Raw genomic sequence first — 12,412 nt, 5'->3', positions numbered from 1 at the left:
CCAATCACCGGGGAGATAGGCGTGTTTCCTGGGTTAGCCTGGCCTTTTCACCCTGCGCCGACGGTGCCGCGCGGTCCTAGCGCCCGACGGTGACCCGGGTTTGGGGGACCACTCCTTACAGAAGTTAGGGGCTACGCAATGAACTCTCCCACCCAGACTCCTGCCGCCAGGCCCCCGCCACCCCAGCCTGCCTGCAGCTTTATGAGGCCTGATGTGGGCCGGGGAGAACGGGGTGGGCTGGGGCATAGGTCGCCGGGGAGCCCGAGCCTGAGCTCGCCTCTCCGCGGAGTCCGGTGACTTCTCGGCCGGGTGAGACACAATCGGACGCGCAGAGTACGTATTAGTTCTAATTAATTAGTCATTACGGATAATAATGGGGATAATCATCTTAACACCAGCCGGCATTTAATGAGCGCCGACTGTGCCAAGCGCCCCACTTGGGTTTTCTCACCCCAGCTGGGCGAGAGGCGGAGCAAGCCTCTCCCATTTCACAGGCCGGGACACACGCCCAGAGAGGGGAGAGGGTGCTGAGGGACGCACAGGGCTCACCTGACGGTGAGTCAGGTGCGTGCATTCCGACGGCCAGAGCTCTCGCCAGTGTCCTCCAACGGCCCACCCACGACTGGGTCACCACAAGTTCCTACAAGCCTTGGATGCAGGTCCCCTCAGGCGTCCAGGCCTCCTCCAGCGGTAGTGTCAAAGTGCGTGGCCAGAATCACGGGTTCCCGACCAGCCCCCCCCCTCCCGCACTCCCCGAGGTGTTCCCACTGGGACAAGTGCCTTAGTTTTGTGGGGCCTCAGTCTCCGTGGCTCTAGAGTGGGTACGATGTGTGTTAAAAGTGTAGAAGTGCCATCTCAATATTCTCGGCCAGAAGGCTTCCGAGCACCCCCTGGTCCGCTGTCAGTGATCACTCTAGGCTCGCACAGTGCCCTGAGCTGCCCTCGTTACAGCCTAATACCTGCTCTACCCTCTCCCAGCTGTACCCATCTGTCTGCCCCACTGGACTGCGATCCCCTCGGAGGCAGGGACCGGGACAGTCTTAGTCACCGCATCGTCCCAAGCAGTGCCCGGCACATAGTAGGAGCTCAAGAAATATCTGTCGAGGCCACAGAATGGTGGTTACCAGAGGGGGAAGGGAGTGACGGGGGGCGGGGGGACAAAGGGGGGTCATGGTGACGGAAGGAGACTATACTTTGAGCCATGAGCACTCAATGGAGTACACAGGCGCTGTATTATAAAGTCATACACTTGATATATATATAACGTTATTAACCAGTGTCACCTCCAATACATTTAATTAAAATGAAAAATAAATATCCATCAAATAACCGGATGGTGGACATATGGGCAGAGAATCAGAAATGCACACAGATATTGGGAAACGGACGGGAACCCTCTTATGAACTTGAGGCTCGGGCGGCCCAAGGGCGCCCAGCCCAGCCCCAGCACTAATGCAGACCACCCACTGCACCACACACTTGTACGAAAAGGAGTCTGAACCATGGGTGTGGGTGGGGTCCGCGGCTGGAGAGAGGGAACCTCGCAGGGGAAGAGGGGCGATAAGGATTGACCAATGCGGAGGAGATGAAAGGATAAGGAAAGATAAGAACCTCGATTCTTTCCTTCCTGTAGGTTAAGCTCCCTTTAGATTTCTTCAAGAGACATGAAAGACTTCTAAAAGTTATTTCTAAAAATGAAAGACTATTGCAAAATACCAGTTTATTTTTATTTTTATTTCCATTCCCCGCCTCCTGTCATCCCATGACGCCCCTAGGAGATTTTACACCGATTCACGTCCGTTTTCCAGACTGGCATTCCCAGCCGGAGGGCTGGCCAGAGGGCTGAGCGACATGCACCTCCCATGGCTCTGAGTTCTTCGTTCCCTGACAGGGGAGGGTCCAGCCGAAGGCAAAATGCTGGCTCTGTGTCCAGTCTCCTATCAGCTTTCCGTGTGGGGCAGGCGCTCAGGCAGCCCCCTGTGGCAGGCCCTGCACGGGCGGGGGGCGGGGGGAGCCCCAGCACATCTCGGGGCCTGGTCCCGTTGGTGCCATCTATTTCCTGGCCCTGACTCTGTGGGGAAGGCGGACGAGGCTGCCCCTGACTCTGGGGCCGACCAGGGAGGCGTCTCTGAGTCAGGTCATTCATTCATTTATTGTTTTCACAGACTCATTTGTTCAATGGATCTGGCTTCGTGCTAAGCAATGTTGGAGCCCTCGAGATTTGAAACCTTTAGTCTGAGGAAGTGGGACAGAGCTGGACGCTCCACGTCCCCCACGGTCAGAGCTGTGGCTGGAGGAACAAGACCCAGAAGGGTGACCGAATGGCAGATGAGGAGTCAGGACCTTACCCCCAGGTCAACAAGGAGCTGAGGCGGGATTTTGAGAAAGGGTGGGAGAGGGGTCAGATAAAAAGTCCTGTGGGGTGGGATGGGTGGCTTATTCCCAAGCGGGCCTCAGCTGTGGGCAGCATACCCGCCCCAAGTAAGAGCAGGGGCGGATTTGCCAGGCGGATCAGAGAACGCCCTGCTGGAGGGACGGAGATCTGGAAGGAGAGATGAGTGCCCAGCCCTGGGACAGGACATACTGATAGACAGATGGGCCTGGGACCAGGAGCGATCCATACAGCCGTTGCTATCCCCACAGCGTCCCCAGCTGCCCCCTGACGCCGGACCCGCGTCCCCTCCTTCTCTGGCCAGAGATCAGATGTCCTGGTGGCCCAGGTCCAGCCTTCAGTGTTGGGGGAGGGGAGTGAGAGTGGGGGTGCTTCGCCTTCCCTCTGACCCAGGCCTGGGATGAGCAGAGGTGGGGGAGCAGGAGGCGGAAGTGGAGGAAAGCAGGGGAAGGGCTTCGAGGCTCAGCACCAAAGTTCTAAGATCACGGGGTGGCTGAGGGGGCGGCGGAGCGCGGGGCAGGCAGCTGTCCTGGGCATCACAGCATCCCGCCCTCCCCCCGCTCGGTGCCAGCTGCATCCCTCCTCCGGCATCAGGACAAACGAAAACGTCTCTAGACATCGCCCAGTATTCCCTGGGGGGCTGAATCACCCCCGGATTGAAACCCCTGCACTAGAAAATTCTCTGCAACAGGGGTTTGATTCTTGGTGGACGAGAGTAGCTAACGCTTTACGCAGCATGGACTAGCCAGGCCCAGCTCTGAGCGCCAAGTGTGAATTAAACTCAGTAAATCCTTTCGGCAGCCTCGTGAAGGTAGTTACTGTCCCACTTCAAAGAAGGGCCAACTGAGACAGTTCTGATGAGTTTCTCAAGTCACACAGCTGGGGTTTGGTGCCGCCTCCCTGAGCGTCTGAGGGTCCAGCCACAGCAGCAGCGGCGGGGTGCACCCTCCTCAGAGGCCTGAGAACCCTGTCCCCACACCCCTTCATTCCAGCAGCTGCTACCCCTGTACTCCCCTTTCCCCCCGTTGTCGGCCTTTCAACACCAGTTAAAACAATCCCCTGTATTAAATTCACTCTGTGAAAAAAGCCCCAGGAGGTCTGAGGCATCCTGGGAAAATGGCCCACACGCACGCCCTGGGGATCGAGAAGAGTTGAACCCCCACGTTGGCAAATAAGCCAAATAAGCATTAAAAATGTAAATGGGAAGGGCCACGGCCCATTAAGTTCATGACTTCCTACCTACTCTGAGAAAGCAGTCCATGGGTCACAGATAGCAGAGAGGGGACATTCGTCTGCCTTTCCCACAGAGTCAGGACTATTTTCTTAGCTGGCGCCAACAATAGCCAGGGCTGTGACACTGGAAAGGACCCCACTGTGTATCAGTCAGGACTCGCTGAACAGGCGGTGGTCCAGTCCCGCTGAGGAATGTCACCCAGCGTCAGAGGGTCCGAAGCACTGCTCCACACCTGACATATAAGGGCACTAGGAGAAAGGTTACAGCGTGAGGAGAGAGTTCAGGTTGATGTTTCCAGCGAGAGAGGAGAATGATCGCAAAAGCAAGATCCGACCTCGTATTTTTCAGAGGCATTTGCATGTGTACATGTGTGTGCATATGATCAGCTTTGCCTGGTGTCCCACAAAATTCATAGGAGGTAGTTCTAACCCCCAGGATCTCAGAACATGACCTTATTTGGGGACAGGGTGGTTGCAGATGCAACAAGTTGAGTCACACTGGAGTAGGCTGGGCCCCAGTAATAGCATGACTGGTGTCTTACGCAAAGCGGAAATTTGGACCCAGACTCACGCACAGGGAGAACGTCATGTGGTGACTGAGGCAGAGATGAGACGATGATTCTACAAGCCGAGGAATGCCAGCGATTGCCAGTAAACCGCCAGCAGCTGGGGGACGGCACGGAACAACTCCTCTCTCACAACTCTCAGTAGGAACCAACCCTGATCTAGTCCTGATCTTAGAATTCCAGCTCCCAGAACTGTGAGACAATAAATTTCATTTGTATTTTGAATGGATCTCGGATTTCTAGGGCAATAAATTGGGACACTCCTCCTGGTTTCATAGTAAAAAAACAAAAAACAAAAAACTTCCAAACGAAGCACAGACATGATTGCAAAGAAACTAACAAAATTATACATCTTCAGACTGCTTCATGTTGACAAGAAAAACCAATTTATAATTTGGGGGCAAAAAGGATACTCTTTTCGATAAATGTATGAAGGATCTAAGTAGAATTGCATAAACGCTGCTCGTTGGGGGGTCTGTGTATGGATCACATGAATTGGAATGAATACACTTTTATTTTTCCTAGAAAACACCCATGTAGCAAGGCATTTTTCTTGGTGCCAAGGAGCTATAAACTGCTTTCAAAATCAGCCTCAAAACCCTTCATTTATTTCTGATGTGAAGAAAGAATCCTGAATTCCTTTTGTAGTACCTCGAGAGTGGAAAAATGGTTTCTATAGCAACACCAAATCTGTCAATCAAGCAAAAGAGGCAGGGCTCTGAAGGATGTCTTTCCTGACTTCCAGCTTGGAGACCTCCCCAGGATTGTTTTTAATCCAGCAGAGAGAGAGAGGCAAGGGAGGCAGGGGAGATCACACAGCCAACGAAGCAACAGAGCAGGATCTGGATCCTGGATCCATCAAGATTCCAGGGCATAGTCATCCTCTTAGCCAGATTTAACGCGTGTACCATATAAGGCCTCCCTTCAAAGTCTACAACTATGTGCTTTTTTTGTAGGTTTACAGAGTTACACAAACCATCACCACAGTCTATTTTTAGAACATTTTAATCACCCGAAAATAAACTTCACCTTATAAGCAGTCACTCCCCATCCCCATTCCACTAATTCTTTATGCCCAGACGACCAGGAATACACTCTCTGTCTCTTTCGATTTGCCTGTTCTGGATGTTATATATATGGAATCTTACACCGTGTGGCTTCTGTGACTGGCATCTTTTACTGAGCATCATGTTTCAAGGTTCACAGCTGTTTTAGCATAAATCAGAAATTTATTCATTTTTATGGCCATACTATTCCATTGGGCCACATTTTGTTTGTCTATTAATCAACTGATGGGCATTTGGGTTGCTTCTATATTTTGGCTGTTGCGAATCTCGCAGCTGTGAACATTCTTGGACAGGTTTTTGTGTGGATAAGTGTTTTCAATTCTCTTGGGTGGATAGCTAGGAGTGAAACTGCTGGATTGCATGGTGGCTCCATGTTTATTTAACCCTTTGAGGAGCTGCCAGACTGTTTTACAAAGCAGCCACACCTGCCTGTTTAGAAATGGAAAGGATTCATTCATTCATTTATCCAACGAATAAGTATGTATTGAGCAGCTCCTGTGGGAACTGTTCTAGGTGCTGGGGATGGAGGAAACGGATATATGGAGAAAAAATAAGACAGGGTGCATGACGTGGGGTACGAGCCTGGGAAAGCCGCACCCAGAGGTGATATTGGAGCAAAGACTTGAGGAGGTCAAGCGGTGAGCCAGGCATATCTGGGGGATGCACACCCCAGGAGGCAGGAACGGCGAGTGGAAAGGCCCAGAGGTGGGAATGAACGAAATGGAAATATTCGAGGAATATGGAGGAGGGGGAGAGTGGAGGGAGATGAGGTGATCTTGGCAGATTGTTTAAAATCTAATGGTCTAGCGTGAGGACCCAGTGACCGCTGCTGGCGTTCTGGGAGCAGCGGCAGCCGCAGCCCAGGCCATGAGAAGACCAGGCTGATGCGGGGGTCACCGAGATCCGAGCGCAGAGCTTCCTGCTCTTCTGTCTTCGTGAGGTCCTAGCAGCCTTCCTGTCCCACCACCTTTTTCCAGCTCCTGATCCTCCTCCTGGTCCTGGACATCCTGCAATGTCCCTGTTGCACAAGAGGAAAAGCAATTCCTGCCTTCAGAAGCCCCCGGCTCATGGCAGGGCCAGGCACAGCAGGGCATTGAGGACCCTAAGTCCAGTCAATAAATAGGAAATTTCCCTGACTGGTTCTCAGGGTGCTAAGAACAGGTTCTACCTCTCCCCGGAGCAGGCAGCTCCCCTGAAGGTCCTTAACACCTTCCCTAGCAACCTGCCGCCGTCCCCATGGCAACTAGAGAGGGGCCTAATCCGGCCACAGTAGGTTCCGGGATCCGGCAGGAGCCGTGAGTCCCGCCTTCAGCAGAGAGGAGGAGGCCGCGCCGCACCTACGGGCCTTTTAAGAGGCCCCGCCCAACGAGGCCTCAAAGCGTTCTGATTGGTTCCGAGAGTGGCCGAGCACAGCCGAACTTGACGCACCGCCCGCAGCCTTTTCTAGCCACCTCCCACGCGGCTCAGCGGCTGCCACAGCCAATCGCTGGCCGGCGCGCCGACCTTCATCTGCATGGCCACGCCCCCAGAAAAGGGCGTACCCAATCCGATCGCTAGCGGAGGCCGCATTAGCATGCCGGGGGCGGGTCGGGGCGGGGCAGGCGGCAGGGGCGGGCTCCCTGCGGTTGGTTGGAGCGTCGCAGCAGCCGAGAGGTCCGGGAAAGTTTCTGTGGAGGTGAAAACAGCCGCGGAACTCCGGGCCCGGCGAGGGGGCGGGGGCTCGGGGGTCCCGGGGCCGGGGCAGGGCCCCTCCCAGGCTAGGGCGGGGAGGCCCAGGGCCTCCCGGGGGCCGTTCTCCCAACAAAGGATTCCTGGGGCGCCGGCCCTGGAGGCCTTCCCAGAGCCTGGACTCGCCCCCGCCCCGAGCGCTCCGGGCCCCGGCATTCCGGGGCTTCCCAGCCGGGCCCCGCTGTCGGCGGCGCGGGCGCCCCTCACTCGGTCACGCCTCTGCGTTCCAGGTTCGGCCGGGAGCGGCCATGTCCCACGGCTCCAAGCAGCCCGGCTCGGCCGCCGCGTGAGTGCGACATCCCCTCCCCCCAGCCTACTCGGGGCTTGAACTCAGCTCCCGCTCATCTCGTCGGAGCTCCCCGCCCCCCCGCCCCACCAGGGTCTCGATTCCCTGCCACCGGGCAGGCCCTCCCCTAGGCCCCCACGGGCTTCTACCCTCCACCCCAGGCTCCAGTCCCTCCCCGGCGTCCCTACTGGCTCCTTAAGTTCTCCTGATCCGATCCCGGGACCCTGACCCCCTGAAACCCCTGCTCCCAGGATTCAGCTCCGCCGTCGGGGTGGGGGGGGGTAGTGACCCTGGCGTCCTGTGGCTCCAGGCCGGCTGGCAGCAAGGCTCCTGGACAACATGGGGGCTTCGTGGTGGCTGTCAAGCAAGAGCGCGGTGAGGGCCCGCGGGCTGGCGAGAAGGGGTCCCAGGAGGAGGAGGTGAGTCCCTGCACCGCGGTAAGAGAGGCCTCGGTTCTCGGCCTTGAAGCCCCGCCTTGGACTACATTTGAATTCTCCGTGGCCCCGCCCACAGTCCAGATTTGTCTCCTGAGATCCCACCCCGAGGCATGTGCCACGCCCCCAGAGGCTTACTGCCGTTCCAAGCTCACGATGCCAGCTCCTGCCACTGCTCACCTCCTTGAGGAAGATGCTTTCCCCTGGGCCTGTGGTCCCTTTCTCCAGCGCAAACCACGCCCATATTACAAAAGCCACACCCACAACAAGCCAGCCGAAAACCCCTGTCCAGGGTTTCCCGAAGCCCGGTCGCAATCCTAGCCCTTGACCCAGCGGTACCTTAAGGCCTTTTAGGTTCTACCTCCTTGCTGGGCCCTGCCTGCTTCTAGCCCCACCCACGTCTTCCAAAGCCGCGCCCCTGCCCCTTCGGGTCTCTCCCCAGCCCACCAGGCCCCTTCCAATTCGCGTGGTCCGGTTCTGCAGCCAGTGAAGAAGCGTGGCTGGCCCAAGGGCAAGAAGCGGAAGAAGATCCTGCCAAATGGTCCCAAAGCACCGGTCACCGGCTACGTGCGCTTCCTGAACGAGCGGCGCGAGCAGATCCGCACGCGCCACCCAGACCTGCCCTTTCCAGAGATCACCAAGATGCTGGGCGCCGAGTGGAGCAAACTGCAGCCGGCTGAGAAGCAGGTGGGCGGCGGATGGGGCCTGCCTGGTACCACTGACCCACCCCATTCATTAGGACACCCCTGCCGTCACATCCCCTAAAGGACCGGGTGTGGGGGGTCCTTCTTCCTGGAGAACTAACCACCTGTGAGGCCACCCCAGCTTGTTGAGGAGAGAGTGGAAATAGGCAAGAATATATCTAAAACTTAACTAGTATGGTTAAAGTAGTAGGTGTGGGGGCTGGGTTTTTATGTGAAACCTTTCGATGTTCAAAACCTTGTCATTTAAAAATTTTTTTAAATCAAGGGAAGGTAACAAAAACCGCCACCGGTTTGCATTCATAATTGGGAATCAACAGGCAAAATGGGTGTGAGAGAGCAGCCTGGAGGTGGGAGCCACCAGTGGGTGGCTTATAAAGGCCAGAGTTGGGGTGGGGAGCTGGGAGGTGCCCTGAGCAGCAGACTGGGGGTGGGGGGGAGTTTGTCTGGAGAGTAGTAGGAAGCTCTGGGAAGGTGGAACCCAGTGCGCTGAGTGTCGGAGGTGGGGGCCCGGCCTTGGAGGCCCGGCCTGCGCCCACGCTGGGCCAGCCCTCCTCTTGCTGCCTGCCAGCGGTACCTGGACGAGGCCGAGCGGGAGAAGCAGCAGTACATGAAGGAGCTGCGGGCTTACCAGCAGTCAGAAGCCTACAAGATGTGCACGGAGAAGATCCAGGAAAAGAAGATCAAGAAAGGTGGGAAGGGCCCCGCCCCCAGGCAGCCAGTGCCTGCTCCTGGATGGGTGGCTCTGGCCAAGCGATCCCCCACCGCGGGGCTCACATTGTGGGGGCGGGGAGGAGGCTGTTCCAGGCAGGGGGAACACCACATGACCACATGCAGAGCCGGGCCCTGTCAGAGGAGGCCTGGGAGGCTGACCTTGCCCTCCTTGCTCCCTCGCCAGAGGACTCCGGCTCCGGGCTCACGAACACCCTCTTGAACGGACACAAGGTAGGCGCCCCTCCTCCAAGGAGAGCATCTGGGGGTCGCCAGACCCTGGGTGAACCGGGGCCAGTGCTCATGGGAGGAAATAAGCCCCCTCCTCCATCGTGGGCAAACAGAGGCAGGGCAGCCACGCCGTGGGGATGTCGTTAAATGGACTCAGAACCCCCCAAGCTTGGAGATGCCCCAGAGGGCGTTTGGCTCCCCCCTACCCCCTCAAAAAAGACATTGCCATTTGTCTTGTCCCAGGGTGGAGACTGCGATGGCTTCTCCACCTTCGATGTCCCCATTTTCACTGAAGAGTTTTTGGACCAAAACAAAGGTGAGCGCCGACTAGGGCTTCTCAGGGGAAGCAGGTGTCAGGGGAGAGGGTGGGCCATAAGGGCTCCGGGGCAGCGGCAGGAGGTGGGGGGGAATTTACCCTTGACAGCCTAATCCTCTTCCTTGCCCGCCCGCCCTGTGGCTCCGGGAGCTACAGGATGTGGCTTAGAAGCCGAGCAGTGACCGAAGGCCCAGGGGCGGGGGGCACAGTTCGGGCAACGGCCCCGCAGACGGAAGGGGAGGAAGCGCCAGGCCCTGACCCGGCTCCCCCCGCTGCAGCGCGGGAGGCGGAGCTGCGGCGCCTGCGGAAGATGAACGTGGCCTTCGAGGAGCAGAACGCGGTGCTGCAGCGGCACACGCAGAACATGAGCAGCGCGCGCGAGCGCCTGGAGCAGGAGCTGGCGCTGGAGGAGCAGCGGACGCTGGCGCTGCAGCAGCAGCTCCAGGCGGTGCGCCAGGCGCTCACCGCCAGCTTCGCCTCGCTGCCCGTGCCGGGTGCGGAATCCCCGTCCCCGCGCGCCGAGTCCCGCCCCCGCCAACCCCGCCTTCTCGCCCCGCTAACTCCGCCCTCGATCGCCTGGAGCCCCGCTCCGACCGCGGGAGCGGCCTGCCTGGCCTGCCGCTGCTGACTCCTCCAGCCGCGCCGGCGGACGGAGCGAGTTCCGCCCCTACGGCCCCGCCCCGGAGCTCCTACTCTGCTGGCTCCGACCGCCTCACTAACCCGGTCCCTGATACCAGAACCCTGCTCCATAAGACCCCCTACCTCCCCCGTGTTTCCCACGAGCCTCCGTCCCCCGGCGGCCCCGCCCCCGAGCACGCAGGCCCCTCTGCGCCACCGCTTGCCCGACCGCCCCCAGCTCCTGTCGGCCGAGCTGGCCCGCCCTCAGTGACCTTCGGCCCCGCCCGCTGCAGCGCCCCCCTCCCCGCCTTTCCTCACCTGTCTTCTGCAGACCTTGGCTGACTCCTCCTTCACGAGACACCTGTATCCCCTCTCCTCTCCTTTCCCTCCCCTCCCCCGCTCCCCGCACCGATCTTGCCCCGGCTAACTAACGTCTGACCCCCGCCCAAAGCTGACGCTAGCTTTCTCGGGTCCAAACGTCCTTGACCCCTCACCCGACCAACTGATATGCGCCAGGGGCCTCCTCCCCAGGACCCTGCCTTTAGAGACCCCGACCCTCTGACCTGTGCTCCTGTGGAGCCCAGACCGCGGGGACACCCCTCCTACCCGTTGGGTTCGTTGGGTTCGGCTCATCAGTACCCCCGCCCTGCGGTCTCCAGGCACGGGCGAGACTCCCACGCTCAGCACGCTGGACTTCTACATGGCCAGGCTGCATGGCGCCATCGAGCGCGACCCTGCCCAGCACGAGAAGCTCATCGTCCGCATCAAGGAGATCCTGGCCCAGGTCGCCAGGTGTGTTCTGGGGCTGTTCTGCTCCAGCCTGTGCAGTCCAGATGGGGCGGCCTTGCACGCGGGGCTGCCACAGGCTGGACCTGCCTTGGTGGGCCTGGGCGGAAATGCCTGTATTTTGCTCTCCAGTGGGGTTCCCGGGGTCTGCGGGCGCTAAGGAGTGGGATCCAGCACCTAGACCTTGCAAGGGCTCTGCTTATGCAGTATTTACCACGCGGGGCTTATTTGATGCACGTGGCTAAGGGCAGGACCATTGGGGGCTGCTGATCAGCCGGGAACTGTATTAATGCTTCTGGGAGGGAACTGCCAGCCCCGCCTCTTGGCTGGTTATCCTGGGTGACTTCTGGCTGCCCAGGTTAGGTAGAATCAACTCCAGGCCCCCCACCCTGACATCTGTTTGGATGAGCTGAGAGTGGGTGGCCTCTGGGAGACTCAATATGGGAGTGGGAACTGAGAGGTGATGGGGTCCCCCATCATGACTCCCCTCCTCTCTCCTGTCACAGTGAGCACCTATGAGGGTGTTGGCCACGCCCCTGATCCACAGAAGACCACGCTCTGGTCATGGTCCCACCCCCACCCCATGGAGGAGGGGTGGGGGTCCACCCTTCGGGGCCAGGCCTGATCCTGCACCTTGGGGGCTTCAATGCCCCCCCCTAAAATTTCTATAGCAGCCCTCTAGCTTTCGATGTCCCCAGCACCCGGAACCTAGAAGTCGCCTGCCATGCACAATGAACGGAGAACTCCATGGCCTCAGAAAGGCATGTCACACTACGTGGACGTGGGAGCACCACACATGGGCAGCATAGCCCAGGACACAAGAGGGCCCATAGCAGCTCACCCGGTGTGGGGTGGGTGGCAGGCTACACTGGCCCAGGACTTGGGGCAGAGGAAACCCCCGCATGACACACCGGGAGGGTCCCCCGAAGGCCATGACCACGGGTGCCCCACACAGGCAGGTGCTCTGCAGGACACACTCTCACACTCGGGTGGGACCCTCTGCTTATAGCCCTTGAATTCTTGCACCCCAGAATGGGGGGGTGGTGTTGGCACTGACCACCCTGCCCCCCGTCCTGCCGAGAGACACTCGTGGAGGCAGCCCCTTTGCCACTGCTTAATCTGGAATTTTTAAATAAAGTAGCATTTGAATTTCAACCTTGTGTATGTTTTTATGGTGGCATGGACCAGAAGATGTGCCTAGGATCCCCCAAACGCCCCTGCTGGGGGTTCGAGGCCTGCCCGCCCCCCCAGCCCCTGGTAACCACGAATCCACTTTCTCTGTGGACGTGCCTGTTCTGAACATTTCTCACGTTTGCATTCAGTGTTGTGTCACGTGTCAGCAC

The 12,412-nt window shown here is 58.4% G+C and overlaps 1 protein-coding gene and 2 long non-coding RNA genes across 3 annotated transcripts; 2 read left to right on the top strand and 1 right to left on the bottom strand.

Annotated features, from left to right (window-relative positions):
- The first annotated feature begins 44 nt into the window (after nt 1–44).
- Nucleotides 45–4,673, top strand: LOC107520113. Its single transcript, XR_004954991.1, has 2 exons — nt 45–333; nt 2,166–4,673. It is a non-coding gene; the product is annotated as an uncharacterized LOC107520113 (long non-coding RNA).
- A 507-nt stretch (nt 4,674–5,180) lies between these two features.
- LOC118612478 lies at nt 5,181–6,940 on the bottom strand. Its single transcript, XR_004954990.1, has 2 exons — nt 6,800–6,940; nt 5,181–6,276 (listed from the first exon to the last, which is right to left on the bottom strand). It is a non-coding gene; the product is annotated as an uncharacterized LOC118612478 (long non-coding RNA).
- On the top strand, nt 6,866–12,224 carry HMG20B (high mobility group 20B). Its single transcript, XM_016163558.2, has 10 exons — nt 6,866–6,933; nt 7,217–7,272; nt 7,583–7,691; nt 8,190–8,393; nt 8,979–9,099; nt 9,306–9,352; nt 9,593–9,665; nt 9,944–10,159; nt 10,943–11,075; nt 11,576–12,224. The coding sequence occupies exons 2-10, from the start codon at nt 7,235–7,237 to the stop codon at nt 11,586–11,588; spliced, it is 954 nt and encodes a 317-aa protein (XP_016019044.2). The 5' UTR covers nt 6,866–6,933; nt 7,217–7,234; the 3' UTR covers nt 11,589–12,224.
- The last annotated feature ends 188 nt before the right edge of the window (nt 12,225–12,412 follow it).

Source organism: Rousettus aegyptiacus, unplaced genomic scaffold (assembly GCF_014176215.1).
Source record: "Rousettus aegyptiacus isolate mRouAeg1 unplaced genomic scaffold, mRouAeg1.p scaffold_m13_p_16, whole genome shotgun sequence".
NCBI classification, from domain to species: Eukaryota; Metazoa; Chordata; class Mammalia; order Chiroptera; family Pteropodidae; genus Rousettus; species Rousettus aegyptiacus.
This window is presented reverse-complemented; position numbering and strand designations above follow the sequence as displayed.

Bases quoted from the DNA above. Each gene is read 5' to 3' on its own strand.
- HMG20B (XM_016163558.2), top strand. From the start codon at position 7,235: ATGTCCCACGGCTCCAAGCAGCCCGGCTCGGCCGCCGC. The intron at 8,394-8,978 runs GTGGGCGGCGGA...GCTGCCTGCCAG, and splicing joins TGCAGCCGGCTGAGAAGCAG to CGGTACCTGGACGAGGCCGA. The intron at 9,353-9,592 runs GTAGGCGCCCCT...GTCTTGTCCCAG, and splicing joins CCCTCTTGAACGGACACAAG to GGTGGAGACTGCGATGGCTT.